Source organism: Setaria viridis, chromosome 2 (assembly GCF_005286985.2).
Source record: "Setaria viridis chromosome 2, Setaria_viridis_v4.0, whole genome shotgun sequence".
Taxonomy (NCBI): Eukaryota; Viridiplantae; Streptophyta; class Magnoliopsida; order Poales; family Poaceae; genus Setaria; species Setaria viridis.
In genome coordinates this window covers 15604679-15626142 of record NC_048264.2, presented here as the reverse complement: position 1 = coordinate 15626142, position 21464 = coordinate 15604679, and the positions used below count along the sequence as shown (strand labels likewise).

Below are 21464 nucleotides of genomic sequence, written 5' to 3'. Positions count from 1 at the left end.
CCTTCCAGTGACCTCGTTGGGGGACCCTTTTATCCCGGTTTGAAACACCAACAGGATAAATGACCCCCTTTTATCCCGGTTGGTATTACAAACCGGGATAAAAGGCTCTTCACCCTTTTATCTCGGTTGGTGTTACCAACCGGGATAAAAGGGGGGGTCTTTTATCCCGGTTGGTGTTTCAAACCGGGATAAAAGGCCTCTCAGGGTCTTTTTTTCCCACTAGTCTTTGCAACCGGGATAAAAGGTCCCGGTTGATGAGCCCCCCACCAGTGACCGAGCTTTAGTCCCGGTTGGTGAACCTTTTATCCCGGGCCAACTTTAAACCGGGACAAAAGGGGGCGAATGGAAAGTCGTTTTTCTACTAATGCCTGCTTTCCATGTTCCAATGTTCTTCAGATCAATCCAATGACCCGTAGGCGCATCATAAAAAAGAATGTTCTACGTGGGTTTGATTGCTCTAGGGCTCCAATAATTCTTACCAGGCGTCTCCAACGGGATGCAGAAACGAGCTGGTGTGGATATATACGTATTTTCTCATCTCAAATTTTAGATCGTTTTGGCAAATATAGATTCATAACTATTAATATGTATGTAGATATTGTATTGTCTAGGTGCATAGCAAAACTATGAATTTAGAAATATCAAAACGATTAACAATTTGAAAATTTGGAATGAAGGGAGTACAAGATTAGTTGGGGTCTCGGAGAGGCATGGAGGGCTTGATATCCTGCTAGAGCTAGATAGAAATGGTAGGTAACAAAGTCCCATACGTGCTAGCAGAGCCACTTGCGAGACTACCCCAGTGAAGCATGATTTTTTTGGCCTTGTTTAGTTCCCAATTTGGAAGTGGCAAAATTGGCATTTTGCCATAAATGCGCAACTATAGCATTTCATTTGTATTTGTGAATTATTGTCCAAACATTGACTAATTAGGCTCAAAAGATTCGTCTCGCAAAGTACAACAAAACTGTGCAATTTGTTTTTAATTTCGTTTACATTTAGTACTCCATGCATGTACCACAAGTTTGATGTGATGGGGAATCTTCTTTTTGCATAGTGCCAAAGTTGGGATTTTGGGGGAACTAAACAGGCCCTTTGGGCCTTGTTTAGTTGCCTGAATTTGGGTGTCCAAAATCACTATTGTAGCACTGTAGCATGTTGTAGCGTTTCGTTTGTATTTATGAATTATTGTCCAAATATTGACTAATTAGGCTCAAAAGATTCGTCTCGCAAAGTACAACAAAACTGTGCAATTAGTTTTTAATTTCGTCTACATTTAATACTCGATGCATGTACCGTAAGTTTGATGTGATGGGAAATCTTCTTTTTTATAGTGTCAAAGTTGGGAGTTTGGGGTACTAACAGGCCCTTGTCCTATATATTGTGTTGTACGCAGGACCGGGGGGCATAGCATGGGCTGATTGCCTGATGGGAATCTAGGCAACAATATGACCTGTGTCTTTTCTCCTCCGATCCTCTTCTCCTGTAAGCCACTAGTCCACGACTACTTCGTGTTCTCTCACACGCAGCACATGCCATATAGTTTATGATTTGGAAACACAATTATAGTAAGTTTGTTCTTGGGTGCCCGTACGCCCATGCCTATCCACAAAGCTACGGTCGAGCCACAATCATATGCGGTAGCTAACTTGCATACGCGTGCCGGTGGTTAGTTGTCAAGCACTTGCATGATGCTTTGACCCCTGTGTGACTGCCTCATCACGCGTAATTCGAGGCCCATGTCCTTATTCTAATCATGGACGTTAATTAACTCAATAGATCTTGCATCATTGCATGCATTGTTTACTCTCCTAAACCAATCGAACGGCCAGGCTAGTAACATAATCGCATAATAAACAAGTACCTTATATTGTTCCTTGTTTTCATGATTAACAATGGTTGGTTCCTTCTCGTTGTATTATTCCATATAATACACGTGCCCCAAATCCTCCCGAATAGAGATGTGGATGTCGGCTTTCAATCTTTGTCGTTTTGCGCTTTGCATTGGTTTGTTCTTTTATAATTTTGTGCGTATATGAAGAATAAATCATTTTTTAAGTACAAAGTGAATATCAATTGTGCTATTTTCCATGTTAGCTTAGACTTATACATAGGATTAACATCGATCATCGTCATCCATCTATATGTACGATTGGTCAAAATACCCTGCTCAATCTTGACGTCACGATGCATGGATCATTGTGTAGCTTGTACGGGGAAATTAGAAAAACAAAAAGGTCCTTCTAATTTCTAGTTCAGTGTTCTATTTTGGTGTTACCCCTCGGGTTGCTTCTAATGGATAACATGGCAGGTGGCTCTGACGCCACAGGACTGGCCCCCAAACTTCTTACCTCGGTGATGGCCGCGGCGTCGAGTGCTGAAAGATAGCTGAAGGACTGAAACTAACAGTGATCAGAGAAGGGTGAATGAAAGCAAAAAACAAAATCTTTACAAAAACCAAGGCCTATACCCTAAAATCAAGGAGCCTTTCTTCTAGCAATCACCAATCTCATTAGTCGCAAACTAAGAACAATGCTAGGAAACAATGCTGATGCTAGTCGGTATATATATGTCCAAATTGTTACGGACTGCCCGTTGGAATATGTTGGTCCATCGTCCGTCGATATATGTCCTCGATGTGTCAGTCCGTCGGTATAAGTGGGGTACGTCGGTAAAAGTTTAGCGATAAGATCTCCACTTACTGCAAGTATCCATTGGTATAACTTTATATACCGATGTACTCTCCATCGGTATAAGGCTTGTACCGATGGTCCATCCATTGCTGTCCCTGGCTGTGGTATAGTGATTCTGCCCCACTAGAAGTTGGTTCTCAATCTGGTAGCTTTTGAAATACTCAGAAGTTTCGGATTTCAATCTAGAGGTTTTTTCCTTGAGCAGAAACGTCCCAAGTCAATAGTTTGAATTGGAAATTCTAGACCAATCTGGAAAGATTTGTTTGGGGAGTAATAATACAAGTTGCATTTGGTTTACAGCCGCCAGGGAATATAATATAACTGAGTTACTAAAATTTTTGTTATAATAAATAGAACCAAAATTGCGATCTCAAGTTCGTGTGGGAGCAAGTGCAATCTTTTGGTCTATATGGTTGACTAGAAATATGATGTGATCTTTGATAAAAAAAATATTATACTTTTATTTGCAAGCTACTTTCAGGGCTACTTACTGGGCGAGCTAGTCCTACAAAAGGAGAGAGCGAAATCAAGAATAAAGTGAGCATGTCGCATGTTGGAGACAACGGCATTGGAGATTTTCGCCAGGCATGGATGGCTATATTTTAATAGGCTTAGTGCATAGTTGGCCATTTGAGATTGATTATCTCTATTTTCTATTGCTTTTTGAGAGCTTCCTTAATCAACCGGAGGTTGGAACAGTAAATTAATAGTTGTGTGCAAAACTCATGCTGAGGTCGGAATAAAATTCTTTTTTTCTAAAAAAGACCAAACCTGGTATTATGGAGTAAATCCAGAACTTCCAAAATTGCAAAAAAAAAAAAACGGCACGTCGTGAAATAAAAAACAACCAAATGAATTCCAATTCTAATAAAATTTCAAACGTGGGCTCGCAAAGATGAAGATTTTGTCACCGATTTCATGGATTTGGAGAAGGCCTAGAAAAGTCACGAACTATGACAAGATCCACAAATTCAAAGTTCCCACACATGCTGAAAAAACTAGGAAATTAATATATATAAAGCTGAAGAATGATTTGGGGTCCTCTGGAGATCAAGTATCAAGTATGTATGTACTGGTCCTAATATTAAAACCACACTGCTAATTGAATATAAGAAGCCCTGTCATAATTGGAGACACGCCTTATAATACCACAACAAATAAATAAAATGAATGGGGCTAAACATTGTCTTTTTTTTCTGAAATTACAACACATCAGTACTATGCTTTCATCACAAATAACGGTTTTGGTGAAAACAAAGATACACAAAAAAGAAAAAAAAACCGCTGAAGTGAAAGGAAAGACCAGGTGATACTAAAATTTGAAGTACGAGTGTGTATTGGAGAGAATGGGCACACTTGCACACCGCCGCAAATTTTAATTATCTGTTCAAAGTGATTAGCAAAATATTCTCCTTTAAGAAATAAATAAACAAACAAATCAAATGGAAGAAAAATTTAAAAGTCTGAGTTACTTTTTGTTCCCTTTTTGTGAGAAAGATCTGGAGTGATAGAACCACTCAACTGCTGAGAGTTTGCATTTCACACAGTGGCACGCACGACGTCGTTTTTGGGTTCATTGGTCAAATTATGCGCACAGCTGTTTGATGGACGTGTTTGTGTCTATTATCAATCAGGTTTTTGATGCTTCAGGCGCACATATCCATCTGTCCACACGTTTCGACAGTGGCCTCTCAACCAGACGACCGTTACGTTGATAAACCGCGTGGACGCACACGGGCACACATACGGCCTGTTTGGGAGCACTCCACTCTAGAAAAACCAGCTCCACACTTTTCTAGCTCCACTCCATCAACTTTAAAAAAATATGGAGCTGCTGCACGTGTTTGGCTAATGGCAGTGCTCCAGCTCCAAAAACATTAGCACTTGTTGTGAATGGTCTATTATACCCATGTGAATGGATCCCACTTGTCAGTCTCCTTTTCTTCTCCTCCTTTCTTCTCCCGAGGCGCAGGGGCGGCGGGCGGGCGGCGCGGGGCGCCGGGCGCGGCAGGCCGGGGCGGCGCGGCACGCCGGGGCGAGGGGCGGCGACGAGGCGTTTTCTTTTCCTTGAATCGAACCGGTATGTGTGTAACGAGTGGCAATGGTGGGTAAATACCCACCAACTCCACGAGGAGGTCTGTAAAGGGGTTTTTGGAGCACCCCTTGAGGTACTCAAAAAAACGTGGATCTACCCCCTGCTCCACCTTTCTCCTGGAGCCGGAGTTGCTAGAGCTAGACGCGTTTGGCTGCGAAATTTTCGGAGTTGGTGGAGTGGAGCAATTTTTCGTGGAGTGGAGTGCTCCCAAACACCCCCATAATTCATTTAATTACGTCGTTGCACTCAATAAGTAGTATGCTCTTTGTTAACGTGCCATTTATCCGATTCGATAAAAATTTCTGGAACACGAAAATAAAACTTCACCATCGAAAATACGTATTTGCAGCATTGAAAAAACACATCGAAAAATAGTTCAATGTACACATCCTATTCTTAAAGAAAAATTCCCAACACAATATCAGAACCTGTTGTACGCAACATTTCGAAGCAAAATAAACGTATATGTACTGCAACATGAAGAATTAATAGATGAAACATCGGAAGCCAGATATTGCAACATCTAAGGGTGTGTTTGGCAGAGTTTCCAAACCTGATTCTCTGCTGATTCCAGCAGGAGCTCTGCCAAACAATTTTTCAGAAAAGAAGTGATTCTCTGCTGATTTTAGCAAGAGCTCTGCCAAACAGTTTTTCACAAAAGAAGTGATTCTCTGCTGATTCTGTGAAGTGATTCTCTGAAATGAACTAGGAGGCTGGGAGATGAAAAAGTAGTTTCTCCTGATTCTGTGAAGTGATTCTCCATACTAATTTTAAGAGTTTATGCTATAGAATCAAAGAGAATCACTCTCAGCCTCAGAATCACTTCTCTCAGAGAATCAGCTCTCATAGAGAATCAAGATCAGATGGAGCTCTACCAAACAGACCCTAAACATCTCAAAATTCATCAAGCAACATCATGAGATTGTATACATCTGCAGCAATCACAAACTTCTATAATATTTGCAACATAAAAAAAAATCTCTACTGCAACACATAGTACCTAATGCAACACGACGATATTGCGCAGCTTCGTAACCTGCTTTTCTTTCACGGGAAGATGCAATCGAGCTGCAGCCGCTGGTCTCTCGGCGGCTTTCAAATTTGCACTGGAGTTGTCGTTCGGCCCTGGCCCTGGCTTTGTTGTCGTCTACAGCCCCGGTCTTGGCCAAGGATACGACTCCAGCGGAGTTGTCGAGGAGTTAGATGAGAGCTCCACATGGTGCTCGTTGTTCGAGGCTTGCCGCCATGGACGAGCTCCAACATCTTGTATGCGATGGAGTAGTGCGCCGCCGCCGCTAGCAACCTTAGTCGGAGGCAGTGGCGGAGGAAGGGCGCGGGCGGGACCAGGGCCCCTATGCTTTGCATTTTTCCACTGAAAAAAATTGAATTCAACCAAATTTGAAACATTTAGCCCGGTTAGCCCTCCAAACAATAAAAGAAAAATGAGTTCCTGCTCTGATCGGAGGAGGGCCGCACGCGGAGGGGCTCGGTCCACAGGAGCTCGAGGAGGCGGAGAGGTCTACGTGGGGTGGGGTGGAGATGAAACTAGCTGCCACAGCTGGGTGTGGGCGAGCAAGGCCAGAGTGTAAAAAGTGAGTGGTGATCGAATTGCGTTGAACAGAGGTGCCCCTGATTCTTGGATAAAAACATGTGGATAGAGTTGTTAGAATAATTGCCTATATATTTGTCTTATGCTACTCCATTCAATTTGTCCATGCTAAAGTTGTCGTCAACCAATATATATCAACATCGGTTTCAGGTCAAACACGTCCATCTCAAAATGCAGGGGAGCCAAACCTTCCAACTGCCATTGATGTGACCTTGTAAACGACGGAAGGCATGGAGATGAACGTGAGGCACTATCACAACCTAACTCTGGATATATCCTCCTATCCTGCATTAACAAGATTCTCCACTGAAACACGACAGCAAATAAAGCCTTCTTCGTCCTGATCAGCTACCGGTTTTTGCATCGCTTCATTCTCTAGCATAGTAGTACTAGCATTATGACTTTAGCTTGCAACGGAAAGAGACATGGACACTTTTTGTACCTTCATGGTAGCGACATTTAACTAACCTTGATCTGAACTGTCAGATTGACTAATTCAAACCAAGCAAAAAACAAGACTGACTAATTCGAAGTTAATCAGTGAGTTAATGATTGTGTTTAAGATGAAACGGTAAACGTAATGTTGCATGGATCAACCTATCCATGTTTTTTTATATAAAAAAAAGATCATGCAAGTTCGAATTGATGTGACACATGGAATAACTGTATGCTTTTTCTCTAACAGAATTTACAAATTAAATGTGAAGTCTAGAATTGTGGCGCCTTTGGTGTATTGGGTTGGCACATCTGTGACAAGAATATATGCATTTTTGTCACGGATAGGCAGTTCGTATGTAGTTTGTTAGTGTGTCGTTTTCCTCGAATTGATGTTTCAAAGGGCAGCAACAGTTTAGTCTTGAAAACTTCAAAACAAAAAGTTTAGTCTGAAAACTGAGAAGGAAAGATGAATGGGAGGCCGAAGATGATGAAGCTGGCGGCACCGCCTGCTCCTACGTTAGCGCTGGACGGTAGTCGATTAGAAATTCAAAAGATTTATATGTATTTGACATCAAACTGAAGCAGAAATGGAACTTTATGTGCTATGATTGTCAGAATAAACTGTACAGCGTAAAATTGTAACTTGACCGGGTGGATCGGACGTCGGAATTAGAGGTATTTTACGGTTCATTATAATCCGAAATATGAAATAAAACATGACATAATGATAGCTAAAATAGGAGCATGATCCATTATGTCCATACTAATGAACATAAAACATGCAGAGGACATTACAAACAAATGTAATCAAACAGAGAAATCAAAAGGGGAGTACCTGCAGCGGGGCCAGTGCCGCGGCACTTGATGTGCTGTTACTCGACATTTCGAGCCTATTCGATGTAGCCGATCAAAATCGATGTCGTGCAGATGTTCACCGTGCAGTTGCGTCTCCAGGAAGAAGAGGTGCACAGCAAGCAGTCGCGCAGATGCACTCCCTAAAAACTTGATCGCCCTTCTACTCCTCGGGTGCAAAGTCTCTAGCAACGCATAGATTCGGAGGCCTGCTCTCCCGACGAAGTAGTGCACACAAATCGCTGGAACGGGGACAGCAAAAACGCAACGCAACAGTTTTGGTGGTGTGTGTAGTGCTCGGAAGACCGAGGAGCGCCTCTCTTGCACCAGAAACCTTTTGGGTGTCCAAATTTATTGCGATTATTCGGTTGCTATCTAATGGCAAGTTACTAGTAACCCCAACCATCAACGGGCAACCGTTACTAGTCATTTGTTGTTAGCCTTCTAAACCACATGACCCTCTCAACTTTCAAGATGGTTTTATTACAAATGTAATTACCACCGCGTGAATGTACCTTGGGATTTAATTCAATTATTAGCCACCGACCCATTTAATCTAACATCGGATTCTCAGATGCTGCTAGCTGGAGCCAAACCTGAAGCGTGTGAAAAGAACTGGTTCTCTTTACTGATCGCCGGCATGGCATTGGCCTCAGCATTGACGGGAAAAAAAATGATACCTTGAAAACCATCAGTGCGTACATATATTTCGTTGACACACGAAAAGGTCTACATCAAAGTTAACAGCGAGTGAGCTCAGATACTAATATTACGATGATATTCTCTCCGTAACTACGACACGGAAGGAAACATGAAGGAAAATTTTCTGGTCACGCCCATGGAATCGCCGCCGTGAGTGTGATAGAGAAGTGCTGCGGCCACGCCAACTACGTTGATGGCAGAGAAAGAACTAGTACAAACCAGGGCTCAAAGTTCAATTTCCCTCGCCATGGCCCATGGGCTGCGGAGGGTTGTCACAAAGGCACATGGCGGGCGGCTGGCAGCCTGTCATTTGCAAGGCCCTAGGGCAAGTATAAAACAGAGGCGGTGCACCGTGCACACTTGTCTATGTAAAAAGAATATACTGATACACATATAAAGAATTATTAAATCAAGCACAACTGACCCAAGTAGGCATAACCACCAGAAACTGTTAAAAATGATGAGATAGAATCGTCATTATAAAATGCCCTGAACATTCAACGCCTGTTGGGAGTAACCACCAATTCATACGTGAAGATGTTAGATAAGGAAGAAGAATATCTGGAACCAGAGAAAAATTGGAAAGAAGAATGCCAAGGAAGAAGGTACCATAAGTGAACACTTTTAAGCAAAAATAACTATGCGTTCATTTTGGTTGCATTATGATGTCACCTCTCCATTATATACAGTAATTTCACATATTTCACGTGCTTAAAGGTCTGGCAACTTTTTAGTCATTGTTCATGGCCCTTGTTAGTGTTTCAGCAGCTGTCTGCAAAGAGCATACATGCTTGCTACCTAACATAGACATCTGGAAGCTCTTACTTACAGGTCAAGAAGTGGGGCAACTTACAACAGACGACTACACTTGCTGTAGTGCACAGTGCCGAGATAAGAATCAAGCCAAAACCTTATACACATAGCAAACTGTAAGCTACATATATACAATAGCAAAATTTCTGTTAGCTTTCTGCAACGGTTACTTTATCCATCCTAAACATGTGCTGATCTGTCCCTGCATCAGTTAGTACCTTGTCCTGAGTGTAAAGTAATACCTGGCATCCACCGTCAGTCACTGCCACTGCACCTGATTTGGCATCAACAGCAACACAGGAGACTGGCCCACCTGATTACACGACTTGGAGATTAGTGAACCATCGTTACATTTGATTAGAATTATAACGACGAGGGCATTATTTACAAAACAGACATATAATATAAAATAGATAATTCACTCCAAAATAAATGTAACAACAACAAATTGTGGTTAACATTGTCGGCCACACACTGTAGTAACGCCCACAGGTGAAATTGAGCATAGATTAGCTTAGCCACGGCATACAAACATACTACAGTTCCTAGTACAATCTATTATTTAACAATAACGTTACAAGTTACTTCGTTATAAATGTGGAACTCCATATGGTTTGTAAATATATATATACATAAGCATGATGTTTAGATGATTTGTTCACAAGATCAGAATAACAATAGATTATCATTACCTTACTGATTTGTACTAAGAATTTAGCATGTTTTGCATTCCAACATTCTACCAGACGTCAAGAAGACATGGTTCTGTGTCACTTACGGTTAAAACACTGTGTACCAGTCAGTTTTCTCCCAGAAGACAATTCCCACAAATACAGCAGACCGCCATGCGTTCCAGCGAATCCATAGTTACCGGAGGCATCTAAAGCAGTTACTCTGAAAAGAAAAAATGTACATCAACTGGCAAACTGATGAAGATTCAACTGAGAAAGGGTATCATCATGCTGAAAAGAAAACTCAAGACCTAGTTCAAAAATATTTTGCACTTGTATTTAACCCCTTTACCTTTCTTGATGAGGAACTTTAGGTGAGCAAACTAGTCTAACTTTATCCAGTAGCTCATATAGAAATCTAGATATAACTCAGTTTTAAGAATTGCATGCTATATTACTATGCTGATGATAGCCCCAGCATGGCAGTTTCGATTTTCAGCCTCCATGAGGATGGAACAGTCGGTCGAGGTTATCCATCAGGGACAATGAAGTGACAGGCAAGTCTAGACAGTAAACATCCGTCAGGGAAGTCAGGCGACGAGAACTTGGAGGTGGAATAGCCCTATTGGATGATGGAACAGGATTTAGGAGAGGAGCTACTTGAGGAGATGGGATACTGTACTGTAGGGGACTTTGATTATTCATTGCTTGACAATTGCCCTAACAAATTGAGCTAGCAAACCTTGTCTCTACCTAACATGGCTTAAACTCTAACAAATGTGAAGCTACATTGATATCTAAGTAATCTAAGAAAAAACATTACCTATAAAGGCTTATCTCTAGGCCAACTGCTGAAATATTATTGTGCACTATGGCAGCGAGCCAATACAGTGAAAACATTGCGACCTACTGAAACGCAAACCCACCTTTTGAAATCCCATTCAGTGAAGCTGGATTGAATTTGTTATTAATCCTTTTTGCCAAATATATACTTCTGTGAGATGCAATTCTAAATCTATACTCCTTGATACTTGTGGCAAGATACACGTACTCTTGTGAAATTTGCTAAAAGTTTTATTATCATCTTCTATTATGATCCTTGCTCTGTAGCACCAATCATGTGAAAAACAGGAGTGCTTAGCTCGATTATTTCAGCTTGCTGACACAATCACACAAGCATACTAATCAAAATACACCACCAACAGTAAATTAAACGGTTGTCCTGCAACATAAAATGATGATGCTTATCCATAGCCATTAACAAAATTGAGAGCAATTGTCAGTATGCGGTATTTCCTCCAAAAAACATGAACATATGGCATTATACAGTACATGGAGAAGTGAGTATACCTTGTATCCAAAATATTCCCCATAATAATTCTCTTCTTTGCTAGCAAAGCTAGCCTCCATCGTGCATTATGCACCTTGCTTTGAAGATCACATTGATACTCAGCTACTGAAGCAGAAGAAATCAGTACCCAAACTGCTATATCTTCTCTTGGTGGCGTCATAAAGGACTCCTGGTCAATTTTTCTAGACATGCCACTGATCGTGATCCCTCGTAGTTTTTTATCAATGTCATCAACTGGAGCATGAACAATATCCTCCTGCAAACTACAGAGACCTACTGGCAGAATCTGGAAGACAATGTTTCCGGGAGCTGCAAAAATTGCCAATAGTGTGCGCTTGGAGATGTCCCTAAGAAAATTATTTAATTTCATCAATCATGTCTATTAAAAGAATATATGAAGGCAGCAGATCATAAAAAAGAACTGTATTTAAAGAAAAACTGAAATTCATGCAGTTCATTGTAACTTAGAACTTGTTAACATGCATGCATGGATGCATGGTTACATTTGTTATAATGTGAAGATTGTTAACACAAAGTAAGAAGAGCCAATAAGCGAACTCTTCATTATGCAATACAAATTGTTATTGCATTGGACATTCCAGAAACCAAAATATTCATTTCATGTTGATCATGCATTCATGTGCCTAGAGCTGTAATCAAGCATAATTTGACCACATCCTCCATGTTCCTCCTCTCACTTCCAATCTGATATATCATGGGCTGGGTGCATGCCCAAGGGCTGAAGGTAGGGCACTCATCCATGGGCAGCCTGTCATTGCTGCTATCAAGGGTCTGAGGCTGGTTGAGAGGGAGCAACTAGAGATTAATTTGATTCTCTATACATAATACATGGATAAATTTACCGTTAACAATTCATTTTGTTACACAAAGAATCCTAGAAATATGCATCTAACATGATTGACTAACAAATTATGATATATGCATGAGCTAAAATATGATATATGCATGTAGCTAAGTAATTTAAGGATAACATTTCAGCAAACTGGATGAATGTTACAGTAATCGTATAGCCAGTCCATGCATCATCGTTGGACCCACATGCATAACAAGTATGTTCTGATCTGTTTATTAATATGTTGCTAATTTCTTCCATTTCTGAAGCATATATTATCATTCTCCAATATACTAGTGTATGGATTTTAGACTTCTACTGTAGTCTTGACCCTTCAACATTGTAGGCCTTCTAGTAAAGTTTGGAATCATCCTATGAACCAACTTGGTTCCCACTTGGCAACATATTTCTTATATATCTACCTATGTATTAAGGATGATAAAGCTTATGTAGCAGCAGCATCATTCGCATGTTTCCAAAGTTAACTACTCCCTCCAGACCCATTTTTAGGTGCCACCAGTGGAAGTCCGCATACCAAGACGAGGAGGTGGGAGTGTGCGTTAGTTAATTTCCAGCGCCAGGTTACTTTCGAGTGCATGGTGATTGGTTCAGCTCCCAAATCTGCATGCATGCATGCATGCAAGTTCTTAACTTGCTTCTTGTGATTGGTTCATTTTCAATACAATGACTGCCTGCTAGCAGCTGCATTCCTCGGTGCGCTGCCCCACCAAACACTACAGACTATGGCCAAACTGAAAAACACAATTACGCCTTAAAAACCGGACTGGAGGGAGTAATTAAGTACAAATTATCTAAAGTTTCCCAGTGTGGTAATAAAGGTCCTTTATGTAGTATTGAAGGTCTAAAGTTTAGCAGCATCACCATTTACTTGTTTGTTGATTCAGACATAATACTGGATTCAAAACTGCTTACATACTGCAATGAAAATGGAATTGAACTCTGGCCTTTTAGCATCTTGGAGTATGAAAATGCATAATTCACATGTTTCCCAAATTGGAGATGATAACTGGCATGAGACATTGGAGATGCACTAACCAAATAATCTAACCATAACAAAAGAAACTATCACGTCAACAGTAACAGCAACACTTCACTACCATTCCCTTTGGCACTGCACAATACACAAAGTGACAAAATTAAGATGCAAGAACTTACCACAAACAAAATCCACCTGCACCATCATGGCCCATAATGAGAGAGTGGCTTTTTGGCATTCTTCTAAGCTCCAGTACAGAAGGACCCACATTACCCAAACTAGGAATCACATACTGCTCAGATATCTCACTGTGAACACAAGGAAAATAAGTTGGTACAGATATATGAATCAAATCTAAGGGGAGGTCCTGCAATAAATATGATTTCAAATCGCAGTTGTCATGCCTAAGCAAAAGGCAAGTACAACCATGATCAATGCATCAAAGTAATGCTGAGGAAAGATTTGAACAATATGAAAGAATGTACTTAACATGTGTTCATTTGAAATAATAGGTAGGTCAGCCACTGGGGAGGGTATGGGCAAAACCACTCTTGTTCACACCCAAACCCATATAATTATTATCCACTCCTAACCCTCCCCAATCCCACCCTTATCCAATGGATAATTAACTTTGTACTACATATATATACATATCCAATTGATTAGTCGTACCCTCCCCATACCCTATCCTCCCCATTTCTAATGGGTATATAATTTTCTACACATACCCTCCCCATTTAAAGTGGGTGTGGATTTGGGGAGAGGGTATGGATACCCAGTGGCAGGCCTAATAATAGGGCATCCACAAGACAAACAGATAGGCATTTGGACCAGAAAAATTCTCAGACTTCTTTTGCACTCTAGTTTTGTTAGTGTGCACCATATTGGAAGTACCAAAAGTCCTTAAAGCTTTGGGATGTAAGGACAACCAGTACAAAGAACGAGTTCTATTTGTTAACAAATATGAGGAAAAAAAAAGGAAATTGGAATGTTAAATGACTTTGTATTTATAGTATAGAACTTCGAAAATCTTAAGTTTTCCAAAGGACTAAATGTTTTCTATAATTTATTAGATCTGACTTCTAGTCAATTATTTAAAATCAAAAGTTTTAACAAGTCATGGGAAATTGATCTACTTATGTCAAAGAAAGATCTAGCATACATTATAGAAAGGTACCTCAACAGTTCAACTATTTTTCGCTGGGACACCTTAGAAACTACTCCATATTACATAATTTGTATTTCCTAAGTAAATACTACCTCCATTCGGTTTTAGTAGGCATATTAGGATTTGAAGGAGTCTTTAGAGATATAATTTGAACACCAATTTCTCTTACAATATCATCAGTTGCTACAAAATAAATGTCGAATTAAAAGATATTTGAAATACGAAACTATTCATATAAATTTTTATACATTAAGCATACATATAATTTGTAATCATTGGTCAAAATTTATGAGTAGTGGCTTTTTAAATCCTAATATTTTGACTAAAAGCGAACGTAGGGAGTAGATGAGTACATAGAAATTTATGCAGTGATTAAGAAGCCAAGATCCTATATAGTTGTACTGACAGATAGTATAACCCTACAGATCATTATTAAATCATATGCTTTATTTTGGTATATGGTACATGATTAATTGACAAATTTGAGCCATCAAGTGAGTGTGCACACATCTCTTGGCTAATATAAGATTTTGATTTTCTATTGAACAATGAATGTGACACCTGTCATTTTCTTGATTTTAAACGTATAATAGATTGATACAACATTTACAATAGAGAACAACCATTCAATTAAACCTTTTGACATGAAAAGTAGACAGTTACTAGGAAAATAACATAAAATTTGAGATGGGAGGGGAGCATATAATGCTTATATTAAAAATGTACCTCCACCCATTGACCATCTCCCAGATATGCAAGTTTCTGCTGTCTTCACAAGCTACAATGTAATTTGGTTCACAGATCAAAATGCATGACACTGTCCCATTTGGCAACAATTTAGTTACAAGTGAAACATAACCCAAGTTAACAGATACAATTTTCAAAGAATTATCCTCGCATCGGCCCATCTTGCAAACCGAGCACAAGCAATCAATGTTTTGCATCCTGTCAATAAGCATATTAAATCAGCACCAGCATAAGGGGTATATCCAACATCTTCCTGCATGTTACTAAGGGATTAAGATTACAACCTGCAAAAAGGTATTCTGATGCAGCTCAGGAGGACCACAAACTGACCATCAGGAGTAAAATGCAAACCAGATCTTGCTAATGAAATCTGAAAAGAACAGTGCAGAGGAACTTAATGCAATGTTGCATCACCAAGGAGGGGGGAGGAGAGAATTGTGGTCACAGAAAGCTCTTACATTTCCTGCAGAAGACTGGTCCAAGGAGGGCAGTAGAAGGGTTGTGTAACCAACAAAACACGGTGGTGCATCTTGCTGGTCTTTAGTGACAGTATAAACATAAACAGATCTTTGGTAGCTCTCCAGAAGGCCACACAATACATAAATATATAATCTGCTATGATTTTTAGTGTTTAACATGATAGACAAGACAGGCATTGGGTGCAGGTAGCATCCCACAAGCTCTAGGTGATGACCTGACCTTCTTGCTTGTGCTTTTGTGCATTCAGATCCTAAACCATGTGTACAATTAGTGACAGAAAGGGCATGACCCTGTTGGTGATCAAAACCCTCATGTTCACCCTTCGGAGGTATGCGTTCACAAACATTGCTCTCCCGACAGACAGGTATTATTGTGTTCTTATTACCATTTCTACATCCAGCCTGACATTCTTCCACTTCACCAAGCAAATTTCCTTTATCTACATTAGGTCCATCACCAACAGGACACACTTCAGTGGTGCTTTCTCCTTGTGGCCCATCATTAGAATGCCTGGCTTTTTCTGATGGCTCAAAAGCAACATATTTGTCAATAAACTCAACATCATCAGAATGGTAACTAGTATTACTCTTCTGAAGAGGATCATTAGACTTTTTACATTCATAGTTTACACCATGGAACCTATTTTCTTTCTGATCAATTGCTGGCACTTCGGTATGTTGTTCATCCTGCAAGTCCAACAAAGATGATTTCGCCTCGCATGAAGGTGGCTCAGTCAAAGTTGAACTGACACCATGCTTGTCCCACTCCGCAGCATCATTGTGTGCATTGGAATGAACTGGAGCATGCAAGACATTTGCTAAACGCTCCCCATTCTTTGAAACTGCTGAACCATGTCTAGTAATAGCTTGTGAACAAACATCAATTAATTTATTGCCAATACTCTTGTGGTACAAAACATCCATGGATTCTGATGAGCCATTTTTTGTACCATTTACAAAGTCATTAAATTGCAATTGTTCAACAATACCATTATACTGGTTGCAGTTTGCAGGGTGGGAACTATCTTCCCCACCAAACTCTTCCTCTAGACAAGCAAGGAGTGAATCAGACAAAATATATTGACCTTTTTCATGATCGAATACCACATCAGGTGCATTTGTGCCATCATGTACACCAACCTGACACTCAAAAAGTTTAGCATGACCTTCAGTTCTGCCATATAGCAACTTTAAGTTCTCATCAGGTCCCCTAGAGCATGCATCATCAGATTCACGATGATGAACATCCACGGATTTGGATGTATTATCACCCAAAATCTGTGTATCATCCTCAAAACTATCTGCAACAAAACCATTCATCTTGCCTAATTTAAACACATTTGTGCAGTCATCATCAGCAAAGCCATTTTTAACCATATCACAATGAGAGCCCCCATTGTCACACATTCCAGAACTATTTTTGCTTATACCTTCACCAATAATTGTAGGTACAGTTAAACCTGTTCAAGAGAAGAAACTGTTCAGCACCATACCTCCTTTACACAAAAGAAGAAGAAAAAATCATCAGTCAAATACTGTAAGACTCCAAACCAGGCTGCTTGCTTGGCTATAGAAGTTTCCGTTATCAAAAGGAAAGGAACACCATCTAACTATTATGATTAATCAAATTTTCCATGAAGACATATTCACAAGGCAACAATAAAGATATATTTTCACCAGAAAATTTTGTTACCTTGGCAGCGACCGTCAGATGGAATGTGAGGTGAAGCTGTTCTCACTGAAACAGTAGACTTTTCTTTCTTTTTACGCTTGGATTTCTTCTTTTTGTTAATTTTCTTGAGAAGGGGAATAGCTTGGGGAAGCAAAATAGACATCATAGACTTTGCTACTTCCTTCTCAGCCAATTCTATATCAGTCTTTTCAGAGCTCAAATAAGAACCTGAAGATAAACCAACTTGTTGAGATGAAACTGGGGAAGGCTCTCCCAAGTTATCATCACAAGAAATGTACTTTGAATTGCCAGGGACTTCTTCCAGCAACGAAAGCGTGCACCTTGAATCAGAGACATCTTCCAACAGTGCTCTACCTGCAGGAACTCGCTTGAACATTGAAAAACAATAATCATCATCAAACAATGCCCTTTCAACACAGAAGAAGTGTATCATTACAATCTAAAGAGTTGGACACACGAGGATGATTAACCAGATCACAACTGACCTTTAAACCCTTGCATAACATCCTAACTATGGTGCATTTTGATTGTTTAACAGTGATAATAAGATGTTTTGTGCACAATCATGGCATTAGAGACTAGAAATATGGAGGCAATAAGAAGGTGCATGTTCTCACCTAAAGGTGTTGAAGTATATTGTCAACTTTTCATGAAAATCTTAAGCTTTAGGGTGACAACTATCATCCAGAAAAATGCATGCGTTCATTAATAAAAGAAAATGCCAGAGGTGCATTCAGTAAGCAAGGCTATGTAACTCATGTTGGAAATAAAGCAATGCAACAATACGCAGGAAAAAAATCTACAAAGTTTTACAGAACATTCCTGATTACTGAAGCTACAAAGAAGTACCCTAAAATTGTCCCACATGAATTGTTTAGTGCTATCTATGTGAAATAAAGTCCATTAGATCACAGAAGATTCAAACATTAGACTAAGGTTACCAATAGGCCAGAAGTCATGTAATTTATTGCAAGTTGACTGACAAAACTGATGTGTGGCACATAAATAATCAAGCACCAACCACACTTCAAGGGGAAGAGGGGGGTAAAGAAAGAAGAGCTCAGCTTACTTCATTTGCCTTTCTATGAGTAGATACCTTGCGATTATCAACTGAAGTAAACATGTCTTGGTAGTGGACCCTCTTAGAGGGTCTTTCCACCTGGCTTGGCTCTATACTTCTTTTGCAAGTTCCACCTTCTATGCCCAAGCAAACAGGCAGATCTTCAGCCTCAGAAACATCAGCTGCATCTTTGTGAGTTAACGGTACAGCAGCCTCAGAAGTGACTGAACAAGGCAGCTTTAGTTCAACTGTTCCAGTTGAATCTACTATAACCTCACGAAGCAATCTCTGAACAGATGCATTTTTGAACCCAAAAAGCTGCATAAGACAACAACAAAACTAAACATGATTAGAATTTGGCTAGTAAACATGAAAATGTGCACTTACCCCTGTTCAATCTATTCAAGAAAGTAGCCGGACGTTGCTTCCTATTGATTAATATTGTTGTTTCCTACGGAACAAAATAATTGGATTCCTGTGTCACAATTAGTGTATGTGCCAGGGACCTGGAGTTTTAGTTCTCAATTGCTCGAACAAAATCGTTCCTCACTATGTGTGCCTTTTTCCCCCTTTGGTGTTCTACTGACCAAAAATCAATTGCTCTTATGCTGGAGATGCTAGAGGAAATACATATTCCACCGTCCGTGTAACATTGGGGAGAAAAGAGTCAGGATTACAAACTACAAAATAATTTAGGGATGGATATTTTGATGCAGTGTAAAATGTTGAGTAACTAGAACCTTAACTATTTTAATTACAAACCCAATCACACTATGCCATCTTGGCACAAATAAAACAAGCAAGAAGAACCTTGACTATTTTGATGCGATGTGATGTTGCAAAGTAGCTACAGATGTGGAAAGTCAGGACATGCCTCAGCACCATCAATCTTCTGAGGGAAGCTCTTTCTTCTCTGCCAGTTCCTGACTTTAGCCCCAGTCTTCTTCTGGAGGTTCTTCCAAGCAAAATCAGGGGTCTCCCCTGTCGCCGAGTCTCCTTCAGTGGATGTGACCTGCAGATTGAACTTATCAGGGTACCATCTGTTTCCATACACAGCCAGGCCAAATCAGCATGTAAGGTTCATCACCAGGAATATCGGCCCCCTGGGCCCCTGTTGGATTTCCATGGTGAAGGATATCCCAGAGAAATGGCGGACTGCATGGTAACCCACCGGATAAGGGTACCGATCCTTGCCCTTGGATGAATTACACATCATGAATTAGTCAAGCATGGATAAAATTACCAAGAAAAAATTGAGATCACTGATGGCAGCATTGTGCCATAGTGTGTACTGAATTGTTAAAAAAAAGCATGGCTGGCAGCTGGAATTGCTGCCTAAATGTGATCTAATCTAAAAATTGCGAATGTGTATCCTAGTATACTTCGCTTCGGTTCGAATCCCCAAACTAAACTGCAGCATTTCTAGCCTAGATCCCCATCTAACGCCCAATAAATAAATAGGAGCTAAGATAGTAATCCCCCAACAACAGGTGCCCGCGGGGGAATCCGCGTACCGCGAGAGCGAGGCGAGCGAGCAACAAGTCGGGCGAGGTAAGGGAGATTTGAAGGAGAAAGCGAAACCCTAGGACCTGGTTGGAGATCTTACCCTAGAGCTGCTCCAGTATTTGCGCTCCCAGTCGCCGCCGCTGCGGTAAAGCGCCCCCGCCGACACGACCTCGATTACGCGGTCGCCCTCCGCCTCCTCTGCTGCCATCCTCCTCGCCTCCAAGCACGGGGGCTGCCTCTGGGAGTCTAGGTTGGGGGGAAGCCGGAGGCCGGAGGGGTGCTCTCTCTCTCTCTCTCTCTCTCTCTCTCTCTCTCTCTCTAAGCGGGCGGGCGCGAATTCGGGGGCTCGGCGCGCCAAAACGAAATTAATTCTTTCTTCAACGAGCCAAAACTATAGACTAGGGCCGGCGCCGGCCCATGTAACATCCCTGATTTCTGGGTGAACAAAAAAAAGTTCATTTTCTTCTAAATCCTTTTCCCGTCTATGGAAAGTTCAAGCCTCAACAAAAGAAGATGGAGAAAATTATGCAACCTTCAAAGTGAAATTTTGATATATTTAATATTCTAAATGAGCTTTTTTTTTCATAACACAATATAGACATACATACACATGCACACACTCATCCATGTAAACACGTTACCGACGTGCTCACAAGCTACCAGTATAGTTTATTCCTGAAATAAATTCAAAAAACAATACAAAGCACATATGCTGAGAGTTTTACACTAAACAAAAATTAACCAACTGAAGGTACATGCTTTGTATCTTGCTTGATGGCAAATTGACAATACAAGTGTAAGTGCTTCGTATCTCTTAACGGATTTCGCATCATTGTCATTGAGCCTCTTCAAAATCACATGTACATCCATCGCACTCCCAAGTCCCAACCCAATCCAAATCTCACCGTTGGAACTCCTACTCTCAACCTTATCCCATCCATCCTCCTCTCTACTATAGCACGCGTCCACCTCAATCTTCCCGTCTGTGGCCCCCTTCCTTTCCTCCTCCGGCGGTCTCGCCAGCGGCAAGAGGAAGGTGGGCTCACCTCTTTTTCCCTATATATATTAGTTTCGTTTTCATTGACTATGCCTTTGCCTAGATAGCTGCCTGAAGGCCTCCTAGCCGTCGCTCCCTCACTATCGTCGTGGCTGGCATAGTCGCCGCCATCGTCCTTATCGCCGATGTCGACGTCTGCTGCAACGGGATCGAGGTGAATTTGAAATAAAATAACCTCCTCTTACCCCCCTCACCCAAGAAGATCCCCTTCGCTCCTCCTCCGTTCGCCGATGCCTTGTTCTGGTTGCTCCGGTGGTCGATCTGGTTGCTTGGTCTATAGATCTGGACCCCTGCCCTATAGGTTGGCCTAGATTTGTTGTTGCCTTTCCCGTTTCACCTCCAGCCCTAGTCTCCCCTATCGCCCTTGCCGTCACCCGTTCTGCTACAGTGGTGTGCTCCTCTGGTGCTTACCCCTTGTAGGGTTTTATCCATGTTCAAGCTATTCACCACTCATCGGCTTTGAAGATGTCATCTTCTACTCCACCGCCGCTAGTTTCATCTTCATTTTTGGGTCGCCGGCGATGCTCATCCGACATCAACATCTTCATCCAACCAAAGCCTCTGTGAGGCTTATCCGCACTAGTTCCAAGAGCCTTCATGGGTCCCCTGTGACACCGGTGCCTCTAGCGGCCCTCGCCAACATTCTCATCAACAACGGCGAAGAAGATCTGCAGCCTGGA

General features: G+C 41.0%; 1 protein-coding gene and 1 long non-coding RNA gene across 3 annotated transcripts; both read right to left on the bottom strand.

The window, feature by feature from the left end:
- Positions 1–5300: 5300 nt before the first annotated feature.
- Positions 5301–6480, bottom strand: LOC117845476 (uncharacterized). Its single transcript, XR_004638071.2, has 2 exons — positions 6265–6480; positions 5301–6160 (listed from the first exon to the last, which is right to left on the bottom strand). It is a non-coding gene; the product is annotated as an uncharacterized lncRNA (long non-coding RNA).
- Positions 6481–8990: 2510 nt separating this feature from the next.
- Positions 8991–20071, bottom strand: LOC117845100 (uncharacterized). Of its 2 annotated transcripts, none has more exons than XM_034726005.2 (12): positions 19828–20071; positions 19309–19416; positions 19096–19233; positions 18231–18539; positions 17162–17528; positions 15448–16928; positions 15274–15359; positions 14969–15187; positions 13254–13382; positions 11224–11571; positions 9981–10096; positions 8991–9515 (listed from the first exon to the last, which is right to left on the bottom strand). In XM_034726005.2, exons 1-12 carry the CDS (start codon positions 19933–19935, stop codon positions 9352–9354), a joined length of 3573 nt encoding a protein of 1190 aa, XP_034581896.1. In that variant the 5' UTR covers positions 19936–20071; the 3' UTR covers positions 8991–9351. The 2 variants fall into 2 exon arrangements, with proteins under 2 accessions (XP_034581896.1, XP_034581897.1); XM_034726006.2 differs by having other exon boundaries at positions 18258–18539.
- Between the last annotated feature and the right edge of the window lie 1393 nt (positions 20072–21464).